General features: G+C 35.9%; 1 protein-coding gene and 1 pseudogene across 2 annotated transcripts in view; both read left to right on the top strand.

Annotated features, from left to right (window-relative positions):
* SCFD1 (sec1 family domain containing 1) overlaps positions 1-26,154 on the top strand; it is a 111,707-nt gene that overhangs the window by 57,096 nt on the left and 28,457 nt on the right. For both annotated transcript variants that reach the window (XM_069559460.1, XM_069559461.1), the window contains exons 15-19: positions 8,842-8,938; positions 14,334-14,404; positions 17,476-17,555; positions 23,533-23,595; positions 25,436-25,511. In XM_069559460.1, the coding sequence (XP_069415561.1) occupies positions 8,842-8,938; positions 14,334-14,404; positions 17,476-17,555; positions 23,533-23,595; positions 25,436-25,511 (387 nt within the window). The remainder of the gene's footprint in view (positions 1-8,841; positions 8,939-14,333; positions 14,405-17,475; positions 17,556-23,532; positions 23,596-25,435; positions 25,512-26,154) is intronic.
* Positions 17,984-20,126, top strand: LOC138423727 (oxysterol-binding protein-related protein 9-like; annotated as a pseudogene).

Raw genomic sequence — 26,154 nt, forward strand, 5'->3', positions numbered from 1 at the left:
ATATTTATTTTAAATATTTGCATATAAATTATAATTGTATTTATTAAGCCACATACTCTGAGTTATCCTGATAATTAGAAATTCTGTTAGTATAGAAAAATTGCAGTGTTTTTTGAGAAGAGTCCTGTCTTAATTAAAACATCTCTTTATTCTCCTATGTCAAAGCTAGCATGTAAATTGTGTTGCTTCCAATTTTTCTCATTACTTGTAGTTATAAAATTTTTCTTATAGTTTTTATAATTATTAAATTTCCAACTTTAAAATATTTACTTCAAAATGATACATTTATTTGTGCCATTTTTATGTTATACCATCTGCCTCTGGCTATATAATGTTCAACAATAATTTTAAAAATATTTTTCTCCAATCTCTCTTACTCTTTACTAGAATTTGTTGACCATCTGGGCTTCACTTCTTTGTAAACATTCATTCACTTAAGCAGTAAATATTTATTTATTATTGTTATTAGCAAGAACATTATGACTCTTTATGCAGAGATCTCAGAACACATCTCTTGGTATTTGTCTTTATTGCAGTTTTGCATATTTCTTATTTTGGGGTGTTTCGTTTGTACCTGCTGCTTATATTTCTTTAGATCATTTTCTAAAGCAGAATACTAGAAGAAATTAATCTCTTTAGAAGTCCTGGTAGTTATCCAGCAGTTGATGTTTGGCAGCACAGCAGTTTGTGACAACTTTGACAAATATTATCATGTAAATTTATTGATACTCTAAAGATTTTAGTGGCTTGAGTAGTCAACTTTGGTTTAATAGGTTAAGAGTAAATTGTGAGTTGTGAAGGAACTTTCCCTGCAGCAGACAGGTTCTCTAGTTGTGTCACGGGAGCCTAGTTGCTCCAAGGTGTGTGGGGTCTTAGTTCCCCACCAGAGATCTAATGTTTACCCCCACTTGTTGGTTATTAGGGAATGGATTCTGAGATTACTTAAATTTATAGACAGATTTCAGTATACTTTAATGATTACTGTCTCAGCTGCATAGCCACCTGGAATTAATTATTCTCTAGCATCAGAAACCTAAGAAAAGGAAAAGTCACCTACATGTAAGTCAGAGTAGAAGAAAGAGAGAAATGGCATACATGCTCTTTCCTTAGTACTCCCACCTGAGAGGAAGAGCTCTCACATCTGAGTGCTCCTTACCGAGGTAGCTGGCCAAGAATAAGTGGTTACTAAGCTCTTGGGAATTATTGGTGCTGGATCTTCGTTTCTTTCTTGCTGCTTCCTGTGGAGAAAGTTAAGTACTGAGTTAGGTCTAAAGACATCCTCTGATCAAGCAAACATGTACCGACTTAGCTCTGTATACACTGAGCAAGACTTAGCTCTTGCTAGCAATGCTAATTTTCAACTAGAGCACCTCCTTCAGGGGACTTATTCTTCTTTGGTCCAACTTCTTTATCTTTCTTAGGGAAAAATAAGCTTTCAAAATAAAGTAGAAACTGAACTGATCAGCACATCAAATTAACCAATGCCCTTTATTCCCTCGGAAACAGTGGTTGCTGACCACATTATTGCCATGCTAATAACATGAAGCATCTTGTGTGTTTGCAAATTGAATTTTTTGTTTGTATTTGATTCCAGTCTATTTATGTCAATGGTATGAGTAGGAAAAGAGGTTTGTTTCTCTAAAACTAAGTTACCTGCCTTAGACTCAGTGAAGGTGGTGATTTAACTATTACTTAATTTAGTAGCAGTGGCAGGGGGCAGACAACAACTGTAAAACATTGAAAAATCTTGAAAGTACTAGAATTGCTTTATGTTGTAATTGTAAACATTTATAAAGTTTTGTATCTCGCTTCAAAGAAACTTGAAGTTACAGCTGATCACTTCAGTTCAGTTCAGTTCAGTCACTCAGTCGTGTCCAACTCTTTGCGACCCCATGAATCGCAGCACGCCAGGCCTCCCTGTCCATCACCAACTCCCGGAGTTCACTCAGTCTCGAGTCCATTGAGTCCGTGATGCCATCCAGCCATCTCATCCTCTGTGGTCCCCTTCTCCTGCCCTCAATCCCTCCCAGCATCAGTCTTTTCCAATGAGTCAACTCTTCACATGAGGTGGCCAGAGTACTGGATCACTTAACATGTGCATTATGCAGGAAAGAGAAAAATTTCAGTCCATGAACCTCAGTGCTCAACCGTCTTAGGTCTACCTCAAAATTGACAGACAATTATATGTATTAGATCTTAAGTTAAATTGTAGTTTTTAAACATGGATATACAGCCAGGTCCTTTTTTATTTTTTCTTTTGGCTGAGCTGGGTCTTCATTGATGCTTGCAGACTTTATCTCGTTGTGGTATGTGGGGGGACCACTTTCTACTGGAGGTATATGGGTTTCTCATTGCAGTGGATTCCTTTGTTGCAGAGCACGGGCTCTAGGGTGTACAGCTTTGTAATTGTGGCACAAGAGCTCAGTCATTGCGGTTCACAGATTGACCCATGGGATGTGGAATATTCCCAGATCAGGGATCAGACCCATGTCCCCTGCATTGGCAGGCAGATTCTTAAGCACTGGACCAGCAGGGAAATCCCCCTTTTTTTTCTTTGCATTAACTGACTTTGATTAACTGATCACTGCTCTCCTGATCACTATAGGGAAGAAACTGTACTGTCCTGTAAATCAGAACATTTCTCTGTCTGGATTTTGACTAATCTGTTTTAAATGATCTTTTATCCAGTACACTACTGAGTGAATGTTCATATGACCTTGCTGTCTTTTCTTCAAGGCAGGAGAAAATATATCCTATAGCAGGAAGTCCCCAATGGACAGACTGTATCTTCTACCTCCTTTCATCCCAAATAAGATTAGTCATTATCAGAACTTAAAGAAGTTTGCTTTACTCCAAGTATGACCAAAGACAGCTCTTCAGTGTGTAAAATGTCTTTTAGTTTCTCACACTAAGTTTCTGGAGACTTCTTCTACGTCTTCAAAAAACAAAGTGTGGAATTACCTTTCTCTTTCACTTTTCCACTATCAGGTTTCATGAAGATAAAGCTTTGTCATTAGCAAGACTCAATAGATTCATAAAGGTTACATTCAAAGAATTAAAGACTTCTCACAACTCAATAGAGAAAATGCACAACCCAGTTTTTAAAAGGGCAAAAAGTTTGAACAGAGATTTGACTGAAAAAGATATCCGAGTGATGAATAAGTTCAACATCAACAATAATTAGAAAAATAACAAACTAAAACCATAGTGAGATACCTCTGCATATCTATCAGAATGTCTAAATTTTAAAATATTGATCACGTCAGCCTTTGGCAAGGATGCAGAACTAGAACTCTCATATTTTGCTGGTAGCAGTGTAAAATGGTGCACCCACTTTGGAAAACAGTATCTCTGTTTCTTAAAATGTTAAACACAAATCCATCATGTGCTCCAGCCATTCTACTCCTAAGTTTACTCAAGATAAATGAAAGCAAATGTGTTCATTATACATGAATATTCATAGCAGCTCTTTGTCATAGCCCCAAACTGGAAATCAGTCAGATGTCTATCAACAGGCTAATTAAGTAAACAAAGTCCAGTATATCTATACAGTGGATAGTATTCAACGATTAAAAAGGCGCTACTATTAATACATACAACAGTGTGTACTCGATGAATCTCAGAGTAATTACACTGAGTGAAAGAAGCTACATACAGAAAAAAAGAGCACATAATCTATAGTTGCATTTATAGAAAATTCAGAAAAAGGCAGGCTAATCTATAGTCACAGAAAGTAGGACATGAAGAATGGTGTTGGAGAGTAAAAGAAGGATATTTACAATGAGAGAATTTCCTTAACTGATGTGAATGATCTGTTCACTATCTGGATTGTGTATATGGTTTCATGGGTATATACTTACATTAAAACTTAACCAAATTCTGTGTTTTATATGTTATTTTACTTTGATAAAAGTGAAAAACATAATGCTTAGCATTCACCTACTTCAGATCGTCTATAAGTAAGAAAACAGATTTTTATTAAGTCATTGAGAAAACCAAAGACTAATTTTGGTAATGTGAGTTTTTGGCTTTACAGCTTAAATGACATAGAATAGCAAGAAACAGAGGATATGCTACATAGTTTGTGAGTGGGTAAACCTGGGAGGTTTTTTTTTCCAGTCTTTTCTCTTATAAGAATATGCTGTAAGTTAAACACAGAAAGTAGAAGCAGACTTGTGATGAACAGTCTCAGATGTTTAAAATGAATGGAGAGGACAGATGCATTCCTTAACTTTTTAAATAGATATCTCACATTTTATTTATTTATACCTTGACTTGTTCTACAGAATTTAAGGTCACTTACAATGTCAGCACGTAGAATAACAGAATAGAGAATAATTCATAAGCACCAGGGGTATACAAATCAGACTAGAAAGTAGAAAATCAAACATTGCCCTTATAATTCCTCAGTCCTGTGGCCCCCATTTTCCAGAGTCCTTCACAAACCTACTGGGGAACTTAGGACTAGAAGGAACCTTGGGACAGAGTTCTTAGCAGATTCCATGAGATAGTGAGGTTTCTTCTTTTTGGTCAAATAAAGTTAGAAGTAAAATGTGCTATATCTTCCTCTTAGAGATTCATAATGCAATGTTATATATGCATTTTTAAAACATTTTTAAAAAACTTAAACTCTGTTGACTTTGGAACGCTTCTAGGGATTATTTCTTAACCAACTGTAAGAACTAGCACCCTGCAGAACGTATTTTGTGAAATATTCTTCATTTAATCATTGAAGGAAATAAGATATACCTCTTACCTCCAAAAAAGGTAAAATATTCCCTAGTTAATGGCAGAGTTGGAACTCATACCTAAAACTCTTTGTATTTTGTATTTTTGACTTGTAATTTTTTTTTGCTATGCTATTTATCATTGTTATTCTGTTTCAGTCCAGCTCAGTTTATCAAGTAAAGTCAAGAATACCTCATTTAAAGAAGAATTTTGCATTCTTTTACTCAGCTCCTTCTGATAGTGCCATTTTGGCTTTCTTTCCTCTGTACTTATTGATCACCTATAATGTACAGTTCTGTAGATGGTCCTTATTTTAATCCAGTAAAAACATTCACATCTTGATTGTTATGTGAATTCACCACATATATGTAAATTATGTGTATTACCAAAAAAATAAATATATACTAATTGACAAGTATACTTCATTGTATACAAAAGAAGCAATAAATTTTTCTTGAGGAGAATGTAATTTTCCCTCCTCTTTATCTGGAATGTGTATATGGAATCTGACCTGGATTTGAATCTCAACTCTCTGCTTCTACTCTGGTAACCTTGAATAAATTTATGTTTCTTTGTGTCTGTTTCTTCATCTTTAAAATGGGACTAATAATTCCTAGTTTATAGTGTTGTCTGGAGAATTAAATGAGATAATCTGATTTTGTAGCTTTTAAACACTATTCTCTGATACCCTAGACTCAATAGAGACATTTAATTGGTCACTTGTATCTATTTTATGTTTAGGGTTCTGCAGAAGATTTGGTTTGAGAAAGAGGGTCCTGAGGTTCTCTGTTTAGAAACATTTGAAAGCCATAGCTGTAAGTAAAGTGCCTTGCACATACTAGATACTGAACAGATACTAGTTCTCTTACGCAGGTTAGATCTTTACTTCATTCCTTTCCCTCCCCTGTGAGGCTCCTTCCCAGTCAGTATATTGAAATGCTACATGATTTTTATTTAACTCCTTTATGGAAATATAGTTCACATACCATACAATTCACCTTTTTAAAGCATGCAATTTAGTGGTTTTTACTATTTTCAGAGAGTTACACAACCATAATCACAAAGCAATTTTAGAACATTATCACCTTCAAAAGAATGTCTACCCATTAGCCATCAGATTAACTTGTTTTTCAATTCTGCTTCCATTGTTCATTAGAAGTTAAAATGTGGATAAGTTAATACGTCAAGGCGAGCAAAACGAGGCTGAGTGGCCATGTTTCTTCATTTATGCGGGTACACACACTAGAGTCCATTATGGCATTTAACATGCTTGATTTTATCTGTTGAATCACGAATGCTTGATTCTCTGCATTTTTCACTTCTGGAAGTTCATTTATCTACTTCATAACTTTTAAAGATGATTACTTGATCTGTATATGTCTTGCTCTGAGCTTAGAAATTTGACATATATTTTGCTACAAGACAGGTGCTTTGTTAGACTCCTAGGGTTAAACAATTAGAAACATTCTAGGAAGTTTATAGTTCTAGAAGGGTATGTAAACCAAAGAGAGTAAGTAATGTGGTGTAATCATTGCTGTTACAGAGAAGTGTGTGAGGTGCTGTCAGTACACACTTAAGGGCTTAATTAATTCTCCCAGTGAAGAAGGAGATTGGGAAGGAGCAGGAAAGGGAAGAAACAGAGGTTGAATAGTTCTAGAGAAGCTGCAAAGATGCAGGACCTTGAAAAATTAGTAGAATTCACTGGGCAGGTGATGGAGGAGAAATGCATTCTAAAAAAGCCAAGAGAATAATTCAAGCCCAAGCTTGAGGATTAAAAGCATTCACTACTTTTAATGAAAAGTCAGTGAGTTAATTGATGTGACAAGAGGGAACTGAACCTGGTGAATAGTGGTAAAACAGGAAAGTTGGCTGGAGCAGATTGTGAGGCCCTGAAAGTCAGCCTAACACCTTATTTTATCTCCTTCCCCCTTCCATTCTTGGCTTTATTCTACAGATAATTAGCCTTTCCCAGTCTAATATTTATGTTAACATAGGGCTTCCCTGGTGGCCTCGGTTGGTAGATAATCCACCTGCAGTGCAGGAGACCTGGGTTCGATCCCTGGCTTGGGAAAATCCCCTGGAGGAGGGCATGGCAACTCACTCCAGTATTTTTGCCTGGAGAACCCTCATGGACAGAGGAGCCTGGCGGACTGCAGTCCATGGGGTCACAAAGAGTCGGATGCAACTGAGTGACTAAGCACACACAGTTCCTACTACCATCATTTCATTTCCCAGGAATTATCTTTGGCTTTTTTCACTATTTTCCTTCCTACGTACATTCCCATGTTAATTATTAAGTATACGTCTCTGTTTCCATTCCCACAGTCACCACCGTGGTCACTTTCCTAGAATCTCCTTCCTGTTTCTTTTGTTCATTTTTGATGCTGCATTTTTCCATTCCTAGTACTTTAGCATGTATCCTATTTTGTTTATTCAAAGTAGCTTTATACAGTAATTAAAATAGTTCCTATATCAGGGAATCTTAAAAACAAAATGTGGAGAGCCATTTGTCAAAAACAAAAACTCTATTACAAAGTTTATTAACTCTTATCTCAACTTCACTCAAGGAAATTCCCCATGTACTGGTGTAGAATATATTGCTGAGTGAAAACAAGGGACAGCAGAGTATAGTATATTGCCTTTTGTGTCAGAAAGCAGAGGGATATTAGGATATAGATACTATTTGCTTGTATTTGCATAGAGAAGCTGAAAAACTATAGGAGAAATAAATAGCCAAAGAAGCAGGTGGAAATGGGGTAGAAAAGGACAGGAGTGAGGACAGGTCTCAGTATATTTACCTTTTCATGTTTGAATTTTCACGCTGAGTATTTCTTCTGTTTAAAGGTCTGGTCTCGTATGCCACAGTGGAGGAGTGGGATTGAGGGGTTGATCACCTGTTGCCTCATGTACACTGCTGAATCTGCCATTCAGACCTATCCACTCTGATCATGCCTTGATATCCCTTTAACCAGGGCTCTGCTGGTGGCTCAGACAGTAAAGAATCCACCTGTAGTCGAGAGACCTGGTTTCCATCCCCAGAGAAGGGGATGGCTACCCACTCCAGTATTCGTGCCTGCAGAATCCTGTGGACAGAGGAGCCTGGAGAGCTATAGTCCATGGGGTCACAAAGAGTTGGACATGACTGAGCAACTAACACACAAACACACACACACACACACACGGACAGAGGAGCCTGGTCAGACACAACTGAGTGACTAACATGCACACACAGGCATACTCACACACACATACACACGATTGCTTTAAGTGAAATGAACTCTGTCTATCCGTGTCCCCAAATCACTTTCAGAACAACTCAGAATTCATCACTTCCTTCTGTATAATTGGTTAATATTTATTTCATTCTATCATCTTAATTTAATGTTTATTTATATTCTGTATTTATATTTTGATTCTTTATTGATATCTCTGTGTTCTCATTTATTTCATGAATGATTTCTACTTAGATTGGTAACATCTTCAGTAGTAAAGCATGTTCTTGTCTCTCGCATCTTATCTGAAGCATAATCTAATAGATGCTTCATGATTTTTATTTACCTTGGATTATCCTAACATGTTAATTTCATTTGGATAATTTTAATCAACAGATTTTAAATTAGAAAAGCTGCAGTACAGAAAAGCAAAGTTTGACTACTTTTGCTTTAATTAAACTTCAAAGTATTTAGTGGGGAAATTAATGAACAGTTTAAGCCATTGAAAATAGTTAGGATAACTTTCTGTCTAGTTATAAAATTATGTGGATTTACTCACTAAAGAGTAAACATAACTTGACCACTTGACATTAATTTGCATGAAATAGTGTTATTTGTATGGTAGTTACTTATTAACACAATAATTGAGATTTGTGTGAGTTTTGTCTTTGTTACCATATGACATGCAGAGTTATTGTAAATTTATAAGTCAAATATAAATGAAATAGTCTCATTTTTTACACTAAGTGTATGGTTAAAAGTAAAACAAAGTAAAATAAATTCTACTAGGAAATTAACATTTGTTTTTAAAATTGATCATAGAAAATAGGCACTAGTAAGCAGAGAGGTTTTTAGTATGTTTTTATTAATGTTCTCTAATCTGATACTTATTTTGAAACAGGCAAGAAAACTGGATGTGTATTTTGAATATGAAGAAAAAATAATGAGCAAAACTACTCTGGATAAATCTCTTCTAGATATAATATCAGACCCTGATGGTATGTATCATAAATTTGAGGTTAATATAAGTTTTTCATCTGATGAACCAATATTTCAATTTGAGTAAAATTTGAATAGAATTATTGTTTTTCTCACAATCTTTGCTATTAATGAGATAATTGAGCTATTTCCTGTTGAAAAGTTTGTAGCATAGCAGTTCCTAAATTAGAAAAATTATTTGCATTTTATTTTATTGAACTCTCCTTTGAAGGTATGCTTTATTAATGTAATAGTGTATAAGCACTTTTTATATTCATTTGTTTAAAGTGATATATTTGAAGCTCAATTTCTGCTGGCTCCAGCAAGATCTGAAGGTAAAACATTCAAACCAAGCATGACACACATTCTAATTTGGTTTAACCCTATAGAGCTTCCTAAAAAGATGTGTCAGTATCTAAAACAGAATTCTGTTTTAAATACTTTGGCAGTTCACTTTTAAACTCTGTTGACAGTCCCTTTATATTTATCTAAATATATGTTCGTTAGATTTTCTTTAAACAAGATATAACTATTTGTACTTATAATATATAATCTAATTACTGTGTTCAATTACAGTGATCATAAAGTCTGTGTACAGTTTTAGCCTCTAAACTTTAGAGATTTGATCATTTCAGAAGAGTTTTCAATTCAGATCTCAGCTCTTTTCAAACATGAATAAAAATAATATAAGCTATTAAGCTTCTATTTTACAGACAAGTTCTTCAGCTGATAATGGTTTTTGAGTTATTATTTTGGTTATGACTTTTAGATTTTATATCAAATTGAAAGATAAACAATTTTTTGAAATGTTTGTAATTAAAAGGTTCTATTCATAAAAATTTCTGAGAATCTCTAGTATTGCTCACACTTATAAAAAGCTAGATTTGTGGGGAGAACATAATATTTTGAAGGTATGTGTACTTTACAGTGAAAAAAATCTGTAACATATATCTAAGTCCATCACTTCAGAACTATTTCCTGTTATTTACAATCAGTTTTGAGTAAAGTTTAAGCAAAAAATATGCTGATTAAAAAAACAATCAGAACCTTTTTCATTTCCCTTACTTTCTTAAACCAATTCATTTTTAAAGACATTAAGTAGAGCAGAGCAAGGTAAACATTCATATACAGTGGCAGTCTCTATCACCTTTGTTCTTTTAGTCACTAAGTCATGTTCAAGTCTTTTGACACCATGGACTGTAGCCCTCCGGGTTCCTCTGTCCTTAGGATTTCCTAGGCAAGAATATTAGAGTGGGTTGTTCTTTCCTTCTCCAAGTACTGCTTTTAGTCCAGAACAAGATGTCAGAACCCAAGCAGAATGAGAAGACATCCACAAATCAGGTAGAGGGATGGTTGGTAATCTAACTCTATTAGAGTCCCAAGTGAGGTGAGCATGATGTCCATATGTGGGAGCAGTTTAGTCCTGGAGTCTAAGGGTCCTATCAGATTAAGGAGGGTGACCCTGCACAAGACAAACCAGGCATTGGCTCAGATGGGGTAAGAAATATAGCCAGGCATATGTGTGTGTCCATTGTAGGGAATCAGAACCAGATTGGAGTGAGATGACATCTATGCAGGCAAGCAGACAGTAGCAGAGTTAGGATATTTGTTACATACAGGGTACTGGTTAAATAAGTAAATGTATCAGATAATATAATGGGAGTGAGGTTTCCCATTGTCAGAGATGAAAGTTACAAATATTAAAAGGAAGAAAACTAGAATGAAACCTGTAATATTGGAATTGGAGGTGCCGATGTGGACTTGGTATTTTCACTAAATACTTGTCAAATAGGAAGTAACTATAGATTTTCTGTGTGTGTGTACTCAAATATATGCATTCCCTAGTTCTGCCACTTGAGCAGAATGAGGAGCAACAATTCTCCAGTAGTAAACTTTTAGCTTCTCTATTCCACTTTCCACTAGGACTCATTGGCGAAATAAATGGTTGATTCTAGGAAGAGGAAGTAACAAAATAAGCCTGAAACATTGTGTTGTATCAGAAAGCAAGGAAAGTACTCAAAACATGATGGAATGTATCAAAAAGAACCCAAAAGTCAGCTTGAAGAGGCCTCCAATGGCCAGATCATGACAGTACCAAAATAAATAATGATGATAACAGATTATAACATACTGAATGAAATAGGAAGACATGAGTCCATGCAGATATAATTAATGAATAAATAGAAATTTTCCAGATTATTTACACAGTTTCAAAGTACCTCCCTACAAAATACTTATTACTTACAGAAGAAGAAAAATAACTTGACAGGGGAGAAGCCTGATAGATGCCTTATTAGGTAATCACATTGAACATCAGCAGTAATGAGGCATACTGAAATAGTGTACCACCCGAAAGATTCAGTATAAAAATACAGTATCACTTTTGTTGTATTCCTATCAAAGATGTACAACCTGAATCTAATCATGAGGAAATTCAGTCAAAAATTAATTGTGGAGTATTCTACCAAAAGGAAGGAAAAAGTAACCTATAATCCTTATCAAGGCCATGACGTCAAGAAAGACTTGAGGAACTGTTTCATACAGAAGACAACTGTATATAAGAGATGACAGCTCTTCCCAGCAACACGTGATTCTTTTTCCCATAAAGGATATTATAGAGACAGTAGGTGAAACTTGGAGTGACATCTAAGGATTAGATGGTACTAACAGACCCACACTAATTTTCTGATTTTGATATGTCATTCTGTTCTGTTATTTTGAAGTTACTCTATTTGGAGAATGTCCTTAATATTTGGGAATGGTGGGAAAGCAGTTCAACACCTGACTCTCAAATTTTCCAGGGAGGAAAAAGCTCTCTGAATTATACTTAAAACTGTTCTCTGAAGTATCAAATTATTCAGTGAGGAAACTCTGCCTCTAAAATAGCAGTTGCAGTAGAAACTTGAATGTGACCAGAGGATCCAGCCTTTAGCTGCTAGCTCCAGACTCTGGAGTACTCACAGTTGTAAAGGATACATTTTTCCAATTTCCATTTAGCTCCTCTGTGACTAATGTCATTATAAGCATTGCATGCCCTCCAATTCTTAGCATCCTGTGACTTAAAAACTTTAGCAGAGGCTTTAGGACATTGACCCTGTTGGAATTATAAATATGTTTCTCCTTGTCGAAGAGTGGGAACTGTTCCTTCTCGAAGCAGAATAAGCACCCACCCTTAGAAAAGGGGGAAATACCAATAACCTCAGATACGCGGATGACACCACCCTTATGGCAGAAAGTGAAGAAGAACTAAAAAGCCTCTTGATGAAAGTGAAAGAGGAGAGTGAAAAAGTTGGCTTAAAGCTCAACATGCAGAAAATGAAGATCATGGCATCTGGTCTCATCACTTCATGGGAAATAGTGTCAGACTTTATTTTGAGGGGCTCCAAAATCACTATAGTTGGTGACTGCAGCCATGAAATTAAAAGATGCTTACTCCTTGGAAGGAAAGTTATGACCAACCTAGACAGCATATTAAAAAGCAGAGACATTACTTTGCCAGCAAAGGTCCGTTTAGTCAAGGCTATGGTTTTTCCAGTGGTCATGTATGGATGTGAGAGTTGGACTATGAACAAAGCTGAGTGCCAAAGAATGATGCTTTTCAACTGTGGTGTTGGAGAAGACTCTTGAGAGTCCCTCAGACTGCAAGGAGATCCAACCAGTCCATCCTAAAGGAGATCAGTCCTGGGTGTTCATTGGAAGGAATGATGTTGAAGCTGAAACTCCAGTACTTTGGCCACCTGATGCGAAGAGCTGACTCATTTGAAAAGACCCTGATGCTGGAAAAGATTGAGGGCAGGAGGAGAAGGGGACAGCAGAGGATGAGATGACTGGATGGCATCACCGACTCAATGGACATGGGTTTGGATAAACTCCAGGAGTTGCTGATGGACAGGGAAGCCTGGCGTGCTGCAGTTCATGGAGTCTCAAAGAGTTAGACACGACTAAGCAACTGAACTGAACTAAAGCCAAAGTTTTCTGGCTGGAGCACCAAAAAGGGAAAGCCACGGAAACTGGAAAGTACCAGGGCGGTTACAGAAGGAAGGAAGGAGCTCAGCAAAGCAACCCCATAAAGTTGTTAATGAATTCCTGGGCTCACCTCTGAGTTGTTCATGCCTAAATCTGATCCTACACAGCAATTCCAAGGATTGAAAGGTGAACGACAAGATGACCTCCAAATTCCTATACTGGCTCCTGGGCAGTGGAACAGAGCTGAGTAGCACTGCAGACATTTTGAAAATAGAGTCCATGACAGAACCACAACTCACAGAGGCTGGTAGGAACTTTGGCCTGAACCCAGACAGGCTAATTACCTATTAAAACAAAAATACCAGCTTTCTCCTAGGATTTAAACAAGACCCTTCATCCTGTAACCTACTTCAGAATGTTTAAAATACAATATCTATTTGTAAACATAAGAACTTAGGAGAGCCTGTCTTTCATCTCTGTTACCAAGTCTTCGTCATATTTCGGGAGTAAGGATAATTTGAAGATAAAAAAAATCAATGAGTCATCAGTCAGTATGTTTTGAAAAAATTATTCTTGTTTTTATTCTATAGTGAAGTATGACAATTCTGAGTTCTTACATGTTGTGATACACTTTGAAGTGAGAATGCATATTGGTATTTGTTGAATAGTGAAACTGAGTTACCCATGAGAACTGTCTTATCACTTTGCACCAGAGCACACCTAGTAACTGAGGGGAGAATAAAGATTCTCTGGACAGTCTCTGGCTTTGGATAATAGAAGTAGCTCAGAATACTCACTGAAAGCAAGAAATTTATCTGAAATCTTTTATTTTGTCCTAAAATTGCAGGCAAATATAATCTGCATAATACAGTGGTATATTATACTATAGACATGGTTTTTCCAAATCTTCATAGACCTTTCAAAAGGAGGAGAGATGTATGTTTATTTAGTGGCTCCTATCTCAGAAGTATGACCTTGGGCTCAGTTAGATGATTTTAGCCAGCAAGGTTTCATAAACTAGTGCCTGGTGGGGGGAGCAGGCAACTGGTTTCCTAGGATAGTCCCATTTTTATACCAAGTTGTCCTTACATAAGTATTATTTAGCATCCCCCTTTTCATTTCAAAAGGGTATTGTTTTAGAATTATATGATTATCCTACCTATACCATTTTTTCTTCTTGAGTTTATATCTGAAAAATTAATCTCAACATTATAGACAGTTTGGAAGATAGACTGCAGATGGTAGTCCTGTAATCCTGTAGTATTTCATCTTTTTCCATATCTGTATTTTACATGGTTGTAATTTAGTGCCTATAACGTTAAATCATTTGAATCAAGAAGCTTATTTTGTCACATTTATGTATGCCTTGAGTTTATAGTCTTGACTATAATACATAACAACTAGAATTATGAAAGTCTTTTTTTTCCCTCATCTGTTTCCCCTTTGTAGCAGGAACTCCAGAAGATAAAATGAGGCTGTTTCTTATCTATTACATAAGTGCACAGCAAGCACCTTCTGAGGTATGTCCTCTGTATTCAGTTATTGGGAGGAAAGGGGGATACTCACTTGTTTCAAAAATAGAAGTAAAAACCACTATGGCCAAATGATCATTTCATTCCTTCCTTTAAGAGAAAAACAGTTTCTTAAGGCTAGTTCTATTTACTGCTGAATTTTATAGCAGTATTTGTCACCAAGAGAACGATTTACTCACAAAATATCTCACCCCCTTTTAAGTTGTTTGAACATGAACAGAATTCAGGTGGCCAAAATTCTTATTTCTGGAAATAACTATTCTAAACTAAGTTAACCAAGTTTGTTCTACTTTTTTTCGAAGATTGAGCTTACCATTTCTCATGATGTGATGATCCTAGAAGTTCCATTTCTTTAAGCTGTAGCCACTAAAACTTACAAGAAATTAAGCTTTAACCGAAAAGTTTGGTAATATTTTGCAGTTGTTTAAAACTAATGTCCTTTATAAAATACAAAGAAGTCACTTGGAGGAAAATAACTAAAGTTCCAAAAGTTATATAAATACTGTAATTTCATAAGATTAAACTTCAGATTCAACATCTGTCATATGATTCATATAAAAATAGCATTGAAATTTTATACTAAAGTAAAAAAAAAAAGCTACTGTTATATTAGAATACATTTCTAAGAATGATTGGAAAATGATCAGTTTTCCTTTCTAGATTTTTTTTTCCCCTCAGTGGAAGAGTAGATTGTGGGATATTTTATTGTTTTCCTTTTCTTTCATGAGCCATCAGCTGCTTTTGAGGGAAAAAAAATTTTCTAAGTGTACAGCGGTAATTGACTTACTCTGAAGGAAGCAGTGATTTTTGTATTGTTGCTGCGCTGGAGACCTGCTAACTCTTCCTGATATTAACTTGTATAGTTTCACTAGATGAGCAGCTAGCATAAGGACCTTGGGAAAGACACCTAGAATGATAACAGCTGTTGCAAACTGCTTTCCTTTGCTGATAGCAATGATTTTTCTGCTGTCTGATAGATTGTGAGGCTTCTTTTTGTTTGACATGTTAAAACAGAAAAGTAAACCAGTATTTGCTTTAGGTCAGTTCTGCTTTGTCCTAGGAATATGTCTCTTGACTTTTAGTTAGAAAGTTCAGTAGTGTCCCCCCTTATCCAAGGGAGATGTAATCCAAGACCCCCATTGGATGCCTAAAACCATGAATAGTACCAAATGCCCCCTCAACCATATATACTGTTTTTTCCTATACATACATACTGATGATAAAAGTTTAATTTATAAATTAGACACAGTTTAACAAAAATGGCTAATAAAATAGAGTAATTATAACAATATACCATAATAAAAAGTTATATGAATGTGGACTCTCTCAAAATACAGTTATTATACTCATCCTTCTCATAAAATGCCTGTGTGATCAGATGAAATGAGGTGAATGATGTAGGCACTGAGATATAGCATTAGACTACTATGGGCCTTCTGACATGAAGGAGAATCATCTGCTTCAGGTGATCCTGTGTCATCAAGCCATGATGATTTTGATGGTTAGATGTCAGGAGCAGAGGATGTCACTGATTGGGGCAGGACTGAGCAGGACAGCGTGAGATATCATCATCGTGCTTTTCCAAACGGGGCACAATTTAAGACTCATGAATTGTTTGTTTCTGGGAATTTCCATTTAGTATTTTCAGACCTTAGTTGACCACAGGAGCTGGAACCTGGAAGGCAAAACTGCTGATGAGGGGTGACTACAATATAGGTTTCTTTCTAGAAAGATCTCTGTCATTAATGGGGGTATACCTATAGCTTAAGGGATTCTAAAAACCTATTTATAATATTTTCTTAGGAATATATGAAAGTGAAAATTGCTCAATTGTGTCCAGCTCTTTGCAACCCCATGGCCTATATAGTCCATGGAATTCTCCAGGCCAGAATACAGGAGTAGGTAGCCATTCCCTTCTCCAGAGGATCTTCCCAACCAAGAATTGAACCCAGGTCTCCCACATTGCAGGTGGATTCTTTACCAGCTGAGCCACAAGGGAAGCCCAAGAATGCTGGAGTGGGTAGCCTATTCCTTTTCCAGCAGATCTTCCTGGCCCAGGAATCAAACCAGAGTCTCCTGCATTTCAGGCAGATTCTTTACCAATTGGGCTATCAGGGAAGCCCAGGAATATATGATTTTATTTATTTTTGGTAAGAATTATGTCTTTTTATAAGTAATCATTAAGAGGCTTGGGGCAGATTTTGACTATTAATGTCAAATTGAAAGTGTTGGTTGCTCACTTGTGTCTGATTGCAACCTCATGGACTGTAAGCCACCAGGCTCCTCTGTCCATGGAATTCTCCAGGCAGGAATACTGGAGTGGGTAGCCATTCCCATCTCCAGGGACACTTCCCAACCCAGGGATTGAACCCGGGTCTCCTGCATTGCATGCAGATTCTTGACCATCTGAGCCACCAGGGAAGCTCACTGTCAGATTAATAGCTCCCAGAATATGAAGCAGCTCTGATTGATGGTGAGCTTAAAAGTTTCTTTTTCTTAGAAAAGTTTTATAATGGAGTTGTTGTGATAGCTCCCGTGACATAAATTCAACTGGACTTTACTTGTTAGGAAATAAAAGACTAAGAAAGAGAACTATTTAACTATTAAAAAGTGTAGGTCACCTGCTGTTCAGTTAATAACTTTGGAAATTTACAGTGAATATGAGATGGGACCACCTAAATCTGCAGTGATTCCCTAAGTCAGCATCACTCCCTTCATGTTTCTAGTTTTGAAATATTCTTGATCAATCCAGATATTCATTTAATGCTTATTCCAAGGACAAACAATCTATGTCCACAGTGGAGGAAACACTGACTCTGTTGGGCTTGCTGAGGGATGACAAAACACCATACTGCTTAGGTGATTTGGGAGCCTGTTAAAGGTAATTTTCACTGTATGTGATTTTTGTCTTGGGTACTCATTTGGGTGCTCCCTTAAGGTACCACTCCACTTACTTAGGTGCTCTTGCCTTTAGTCTTAACTTTCTGACTAATCAGATGACAACAAACAAAATGGTCTCTTTCATGAAAGTAAAGATTTTTGTCATATTCTTATTTCAGGCTGATTTGGAGCAGTACAAAAAAGCTTTAACTGACGCAGGATGCAACCTTAATCCCTTACAATATATCAAACAGTGGAAGTAAGTTTTGTTATTCTTAAGTTCCTATCATTTAAGAAAGTACAATGGAAGTCAAGTTCCAAGAAAACTGGAAATGTTACCAAGAAAATTTAACAGTGCCTTAGTATTTTTTGTTGTTGTTCAATGGCATAAATATTTCTTTATCTCCCCTACTTTTTCCACAACTTTATATACAATATTGCTGCCTTTCTTTCCTAGACATTTTTTTTTCCTATATTGTCTTCACTGGTGTGAGATGAAAAAGTCAAAGACTGAAATGTTTTAGGTCAAATGGCTCTAAAACATTTTTAAGAAGTTTTAATTTCACTAGTAATCAGAAATGCAGATTAATATAATAGGAAGATTTAGAAAATGTGCCAAGGATCCAGGAAAATTGATGAGTATATACTCCACTATTAGAAATATAAATTGTATCATTTCTACAAGAAATGCAACTGGGTCATTACAAATCATGTTGTGGGTTGATTGAGCAGAGGGGCCCTAAGAGGGGTGCTCGGAAACGGCCCTCGGCTCCCTCCCCTGGAGGCACAGAGGGCTGGGGCCTTGGTGAATGGCTTTCTTGCTAGCCACTTGTGGAATTATTAGACCCACTCCTAGAGGGTCTGGGAGAGGGTCTGGCTCCCATCCCTGAGTTCCCAGGGACTCTGCTGCTTGCCCAGGCTTTGGGCATGAGTGTGATTCTCTCCCTGCCTCCATCCTGTCACCGCCTGGGGGTTTGGATTCAGGATTTGTTCCTAGTGTCCAAGACTTAAATAAGGAACTTACAGAGGCTGATGCTTATCTACAGATCTTGATAGAAGAGTTGAAGCTTTTTGATGACAAACTTCAAAACTACAAACAAAGATGATGAACAGAGAAAGAAAATTGAAACCCTCAAAGAGACAACAAATAGCATGATCGAATCAATTAAACACTGCATTGTATTGCTGCAGATTGCTAAAGACCAGTATATTGCAGAGAATTATGCAGATAAAATTATAAGTACTATTAATCCTGTGGATGTCCCTTGGAATCTGTGGTCAACACAGTGCCTTCCCAGACTGTCTTACCTCCAGAACCTACTCAGAGGTTCTGTAAGTCAGAGCAGTGTCCATCTTCTCTACCAGTCGGACCTGTATTAACAACCTTGGGACATTATCAGACTCAAATACCAAATAGTATAGGCAGTGGCCACTCACCAACTAGTAGTAGTCTGACTTATCCAAGCCAAGTCAACTTGTCTCCAAACAAAGTCCCAGAGTTCTCTTACTCTAGCAATGAAGATGAATTCTATGATACAAATGAGTTCCATCAGAGTGGCTCATCCCCAAAACTCTTAATAGATTCCTCTGGATCTGTTGATCCAGTCTTGACACACAGCTGCTCGGGAAATAGTCTAAAGGCCCAGATACCACAGAATCACTTAATTCTTCCATGTCCAGTGGAACAAGTGATGCTGACCTTTTTGATTCACGTGATGATAGAAATGATGAAGGGGAGGCAGGGTCAGTGGAAGAGCACAAGAGCATTATCACGCATCATTACACTTGGATCTTACAAAGGTAGTTCTTCCAACATTTATTCTTGAAAAAAGATCTCTTTTAGAAACATATGCAGAGTTTTTACACATCCGGTCCTGTTTGTGAGTATTAGTGACCAGAGAATGCCAGAGACCAAATGGTTCAGGTTGTGAAATGGTATCTCTCAAGTTTTCACGCAGGAAGGAAAGAATTGGTTATCAAAAAGCCATACAACCCCATTTTGGGAGAAATCTTTGAGCGTCAGTGCACATTACCAAATGATACTGAAGAGAATGCAGAGCTAGTTTCAGAAGGACCAGTTCCCTGGATTTCCAAAAATAGTGTAACATTAATGGCTGAGCAGGTTTCTCATCATCCGCCCATTTCAGCCTTTTATGCTGAATGTTTTATTAAGAAGATACAATTCTGTGCTCATATCTGGACCAAATCAAAATTCCTTGGGATGTCATTTGGGGGTGCATAACGTAGGGCAGGGCTGTGTCTTATGTCTAGAGCATGGTGAACATTACATTCTCATATTCCCCAGTGGTTACGGCAGATCTATCCTCACAGTGCCCTGGGTGGAACTAGGTGGAGAAAGCAATATTAATTGTTCCCAAACTGGCTATAGTGCAAATATCATCTTCCACACTAAACCTTTCTATGGGGCCAAGCAGCACAGAAATTCCCTGAGATTTTTTCTCCAAATGACAAGAAGTCTTTCTGCTCAGTTGAAGGGGAATGGAATGGTGTAATGTATGCAAAATACTCAACAGGGAGAAATACAGTTTTTATAGATACCAAGAAGTTGCCTATAATGAAGAAAGTGAGGAAGCTGGAAGATCAGAATGAATACGAATCCCACTGCCTTTGGAAAGGTGTCACTTTCAACTTAAAAATCAGAGACATTGATGTAGCAGCTGAAGCCAGGTATAGACTTGAAGAAAGACAAAGAGCAGAAGTCCAAGAAAGGAAGGAAAAGGAAATTCAATGGGAGACAAGGTTGTTTCATGAAGATGGAGAATGCTGGGTTTATGATGAACCATTACTGAAACGTCTTGGTACTGATTAGGTTGGAAAACAAAGTTTGCTCCTGGTTCCAGGGCAGGAGGCATAATTAAGTGACAGTCTTCCTTTGGGAGAGCCTATTCACTCCCTTCTTGCAGTGGTTCCTATCTCAGAGATAGTGGACTTTCTGATGCAGATGAACAATTAAAGCAAGCAGAGCTTCCCTTTTTCCTGTCTAGCAGTTACAGTGTTGATTTTGGTCTTGAGAAAAACTTCAGGTTTTGAAGACAAGGTGTCTGCTCTTTTTCCAATCTCATGGTATAAATCCCAGTCTTAAACTCTCCATTCTAGTACTGCTATTGAGATGTACAACATTTGTTTCCTAGATCATATAATCTTGGGTTCTATATACACATATATATAATATAGCTGGTGCCAGATTTTTCATAAATACTCCATTTACTGTAAATATCAGTTCCTCTGAGTTTTAGAAAATTTAGTGCAATGTATTAAAATCACGTGTTAGGAAATTTCATGGTCTCACCTAGAATAACTTTTATTTTGTAATTGAACTATTATTAAATTGTATCTAACTCTGCCACAGTTCAATACGCAATGCTTTTAAGGCGTCATAATTTTCCAACAACCGCAAAAAAATCATGTTGTGGAAGACTTGTTCAGTGACCATTGGGAAATGGCCATGTATGTTATGAAGTGAAAATATAGTTTACTATTCATCGGTTTGTTTGATAAATAACTTCCTTTGTTGCAGTGACTAGGGACTCTTCTAAACATTAAGAATATAATAGTGAACATGCTAGGGAAGGCCTCGGCTTTCATTGAATTTACATTTGTGTTGAACAATATGTCAACAAGCAAATGAATGAGCAGGGTTGTGTTAAACCATATTCACTATATTAACTGATATAAAGAAAATAAAACCAAGTGATAAGATCTTAATTTGTTGGGGGTATTAGCTAAAATTTGTTGAGATCAGGGAAAGCCTCTGGGTAGGCAGCCCTTGAACCAAACTTGGTTTTTATGGTATAATCCTCTCTTACCTTTCCATTTATCTGCCTGCGTGTGTGTGTGTGTGTGTGTGTGTGTGTGTGTGTGTAGATATACACATATATACATATAAAGCATAACTAAAATGACATTCACTTAAATGCTAATAGTGGGTAAATCCAAGTAGTAGAATTTTTTTGTTTTTTACCTTTTGGGTTCTTTATTTTCCAAATTTTCTTTAGTAATACCTTAAAATTATTTCTTAAAATAATAATTCTTTTAAGAGTAGGGGATTAAATATGCTTTTTTACCCTCAACTGTATCAAAAAATATGCATGAGACACGTACCAAGTTGTTAACAGCAGGTATCTCTGAATTGTGAGTTTACGAGTGGTTTTTATTATCTATACTTTTGTTTGTTTTTTCAAGTTTTGCTTTTATTTCATTGCGTTCTTATAAGAAAAGAGGTAGACAAAACAAACCTTAGTTTAACAGAAGGAACTGGAAACCATCTTTTCCAATTTTTATAACAGATACAGTTATCACATTTGGTGTGTCATGTGTGTCGTTGTGTTTTATGTTATGACTTATGTGGAACTCCCTAATCAAACATATGATGTTAAAAGAGTGAAGACAATCTTGGGCATCATTTTACATGGCTATAAAATACACAATTTCTGATTTGTAACATTTTTCTTTCTCATTATAAGGGTTATACCAGTTTATTGGAAAATATGTTAGAAAACTCAGAAAGGTATAAAGAAAGTAAAAATTTACCTGTAATCTCCCCATTCAAAGTCTATAAGTAACCTTTAGTGTTTATCCTTTTATGCATATTACATATTTTTAAATCAGGAAGTCATTGTTACAGATGCAGTTTGTGTTCTAGTTCATCATGCCAGTTCTTCATTGTCTTAAATACAGCAGACCCTAGAACAACCTGGAGGTTAGGGATGCCAACCCTCCATACAGTTAAAACTCAAAGTATTACTTAACAATGGGCTGGCCCTCAGTATCCCTGGTTCCTCGTTTGAGGATTCAACCAACCACAAATCATGCAGTACTGCAATATGTATGTATTGACAGAAATGTAAGTGGACCTGCACAGTTCCAAGCCCATGTGGCTTAAGGATCAGCTACAGTCTCCAATGGTTGTATTTAGTATTTGCTTGAATTTCAGCCATATAAATGTAATACTCTTTATTTAACCCTTTATTGCTTAGAGATAACATTTTATATTTAGATATTATTGTTTCTAGTGAAAAGTAAATTTTTGTTAAAGGCGGAAATTCCAGTCTACTGCTGAAAACCATTGATTCACATCCTCCTTTCTGAACAAAATTGTGACTTTTGTATTTGAAATTTCTCTAATGGTATCAGCAAATGTTTTCCAGATTGAAATAGTATATTTTTAGTGTTTCATCTTCAAATCTTAGTGATTTCCATTCTTTTTTTTTTTACTTTCATAAGATGTTCCTATATTTAGATAGGTAATTTTTTTTCCATTGACTAAAGCATTGGGAATGATTAGGAATTATAAAAGAATACTGATTTGCATAAAAATATTTATGGCATGCTGTTAAAACATTTAAGAATAGTGTGTACAATATGATACTGATTTTGTTTTTAAATCATATGTGTTGTATATACATACGTCAAAAGATTAGAAGAATATATGCCAAAATCTTAACAGTGTTTACTTCTAAGTGGTAGAGGTCTTCTAGGAGCATTCTGTTTTCTATAGTGAACATATTCCTAGAAGGAAAATATTTTTTAAAATGCAGCTAAGTGCCATATTTTTGCCCAGCCTTCAAAAATTCTATAGCTATAAAAACATTCTGTATGTTTAGAAAGATCTGAAAATAAATGACTGTATGCAGTTCAATATAAAAGTGTGTATGTAACTAAAAAGAAAAATCACTGAGTAGCAGAATTAGAATAGCAATAATAAAGAAAGTGATTTTGAGCTGAATCTTAAAAGGAAATGTACAGTTTTTATTGGAGAATACAGTGGATCTGTGTCCCCGAAGGACGGGACAGCATGAGTCAAGGCATGTGTCTGGGAATGTGGGAGCATGGAATGTGGAGAACAGCAAAGGGATTAATCAGTACATGATTGTTCTTCTAAAACAGAAAGTCTTTATTTCCTGTTAATGATCCTTAAGTTTGAGGAACTAATAATGAATTAGTGGTTTTTAAAGAATTTCAGTGTTTTGCTAACAGTTGCTCTGTACTTGAACATTATTTTACATGGTTACAGATTATGTAATCAATGTTTGTATAATTGTGCTAATTGTTCTGAAACATTGTATTAGTTGAAAAATTATTTCCTTTCAGAAACTTCATAGTAAATCTTATGATTAGTAAATTTTTTAATGCCTAGTTAGTAAATGTTTTAATGCTGTGATAATAAATGTTAGCTCAGCTAATTAACTTTTAAATATAACTTTCTTATTTCATAGGGCTTTTGCCAAGATGGCTTCAGCTCCCACCAGCTATGGCAACACCACCGCTAAGCCAATGGGGTAAGTATTTTTAATAATTCTGATTGTAGAAGTCTAGTACTCCAGCCATAACTGGAGTTTTATGCCTTGAAAACTGTGTGACATTTCGCGTGCAGAAAGTTTTCGTCATGATACAGAGCAAATGTCAGCATGCTTTTTGGTTTTCTTAGGTAGCTTAAATTCTAATTCTAAAATGTAAGTTAATGTATTTTACATGGTAGGGCTTCATATGCTTCCTTGTTAAGATACTATGTTTTTCATTTTCAGAAGATACATGAATTTCTATCAGTGTTGATAATACAGACATTCAAGACCTAGCTTCTAGATGGAACTAGGCATACTGCTAAATGATAGAGACGAAGCACTCAGGGTTGGGTGTGATTTCTGACTCCCGAAAAATCCTGTACAGTATGTGTCATTTTCAAAGGAACTGAACAAAGTGATTTTGACTGCTCTTTTCAGTACCATACTAGCTTCAAATTCCTGGCTTATTTTTTGGAGCTTAGAACAGAAGCATGAAACTGGAGGAAAACAGGTTTACCCTAGCCCCACTCTGAGCTGCTGATTTTAATGAAACAATTTCCAGAAAACAAAAGCACTTGGCCTAAGGCAGGAACATGTAAGCGCTTGGCAAAATGAATCCAGCTGGCCTCACCTTCAGACAGTGCTGTGCGAGGTACCACTCTTACTCCCTCAGAGTTGCCTGGTACCTGGGAATCACCTCAGAACTAGTCAGTCCAACAGAGATTATGTTTTCTTGTTTCTGTTAAAGAATTGATTTCCATCCTGCCCATCTCTTCATTTCAGAGGGGAAGAGGACAGGATAGGGAAAATGAAAATATATTTGGAAAACTACTTCCATGTATTTAATAAAATAGGCTTTCCAGTTTTCTGTCCTAAAACCTTACTGAATCTTAAAAGCCTGTTAGATTTCTTACGGACTTTGTAGTTGAGGATTTTAATAAAATGTGTTGTAAGAAAATCTTGGATGATTTGAAGGCCTTCTCTTGCCTTCTAATATCAAAATGCAAGATTTCCATTCTGTCCCACAAAATACCCTTTGATTCCACATAAAAGACTTTTTGAACCACAAATATAAAACCAATATGGTAAGTCATTTGTGTTATTTTTGTTGGTAAAATACAGACACTGGACATTCTTACAGAGTTGAGGTAAAATTCAGTGAGCATTTTGTGCTTTCACATTTTTATATGATAGATTTTGTGTATGGGGCCGCAGAGTATACAGTGCAGGACTAGATCTAGCAGCTATAATATAGAGAATATTGTAATTCCTGACCTATTCAGAAACTCCCAGACATACTTGTTCTCCATATGTCAGTGTGTTTTGAACTCCTAAAGCAAGTCGTCTTAATTACTATCTTTGTTAAATTGAATATAGTTGATTTACAGTGTTGTGTTAATTTTTGCTGTACAGAAAAGTGATTCAGTTATACATGTATATACTTTTCTTTAATATTCCGGATTACTATCTTTAATACATTGTTTTAACATTAGGAGAGTCGGGAAATTCGAAGAATTCTCTTTAGCTAATAATATGCCTAAATATTGATATGTAGCTAAGGCTTAGCAGTTAAAATGTTCATTTTGAGGACAGCACTCTAATTTTACATCTTATTGACTAGTCAGAATGTTTTATTACTGTTTTATTGTTAAATAAATTTGTGGCAATGATATCCATGGAAGTTAGACATTCTCAGGTCACTTCTGCTGAATGAAAGCAAAGGTGGTAGGCACAGTGAGCTTCATCAGCATGTGTTGTGTAATCGGACAAGTATTTTATCTGTAATTAATCAGAGAGGTAATTTGTACTTAGTGCAATGCTCTTCTTTTGCACCTAGTCTCTTATCACGAGTCATGAATACCGGATCACAATTTGTGATGGAAGGAGTAAAGAACCTGGTATTGAAACAGCAAGTAAGTACAGCTGTTAGAAAATACACTGGTAACTTTTGAATATAAATGTTAACAGGTTGGTCGCTTAGCTAGAGCAGCTTCTAGATGTATTCAAGCACAAAATTAGGAATAAAATGAAATCAAGGGGTCCTTTACTGGTATGTTCAAGAATATGAGAGTATTTTACATATATAATTCAGAACTCTATAATTTTATGCTTTTTTTAAAAATTTGCTCTTTTATGTTAATGACATTTTGATTTCCTTTATCAGGTTTGTGAAAATACGTTAACTAAAAACCATGAATTTAATCTTTAAATAATGAACTGTTACATAAATGCATATCATTTAAGTTTTAACATATATTAGGAGAATATTAAGTTAACAGGCTAAAAGCCTGTGTAAATTAAAAGTATTTTAAATAGAATTTGTGTTTGGGAATAATGCAACTATAGCTTGATTTCACATTTCATTTTGGAATAATAGTTTTAAACATAAGACTTTTAATGGTGTTTGTATTTCCGTTGTTTTTCTGTTATTCTAATATATAGATATTTCTGCTTCAGAGTGATCATTCATTGCTTTGGCTTCTTTTCAAACTGAACTTGTTTTTAACTTTTTGTTACGGAAATTTTCAAATACACATTAGTATGTCAAGCTCTCCT

The sequence above is a fragment of the Ovis canadensis genome, chromosome 18 (genome assembly GCF_042477335.2).
Source record: "Ovis canadensis isolate MfBH-ARS-UI-01 breed Bighorn chromosome 18, ARS-UI_OviCan_v2, whole genome shotgun sequence".
Classification (NCBI taxonomy): domain Eukaryota; kingdom Metazoa; phylum Chordata; class Mammalia; order Artiodactyla; family Bovidae; genus Ovis; species Ovis canadensis.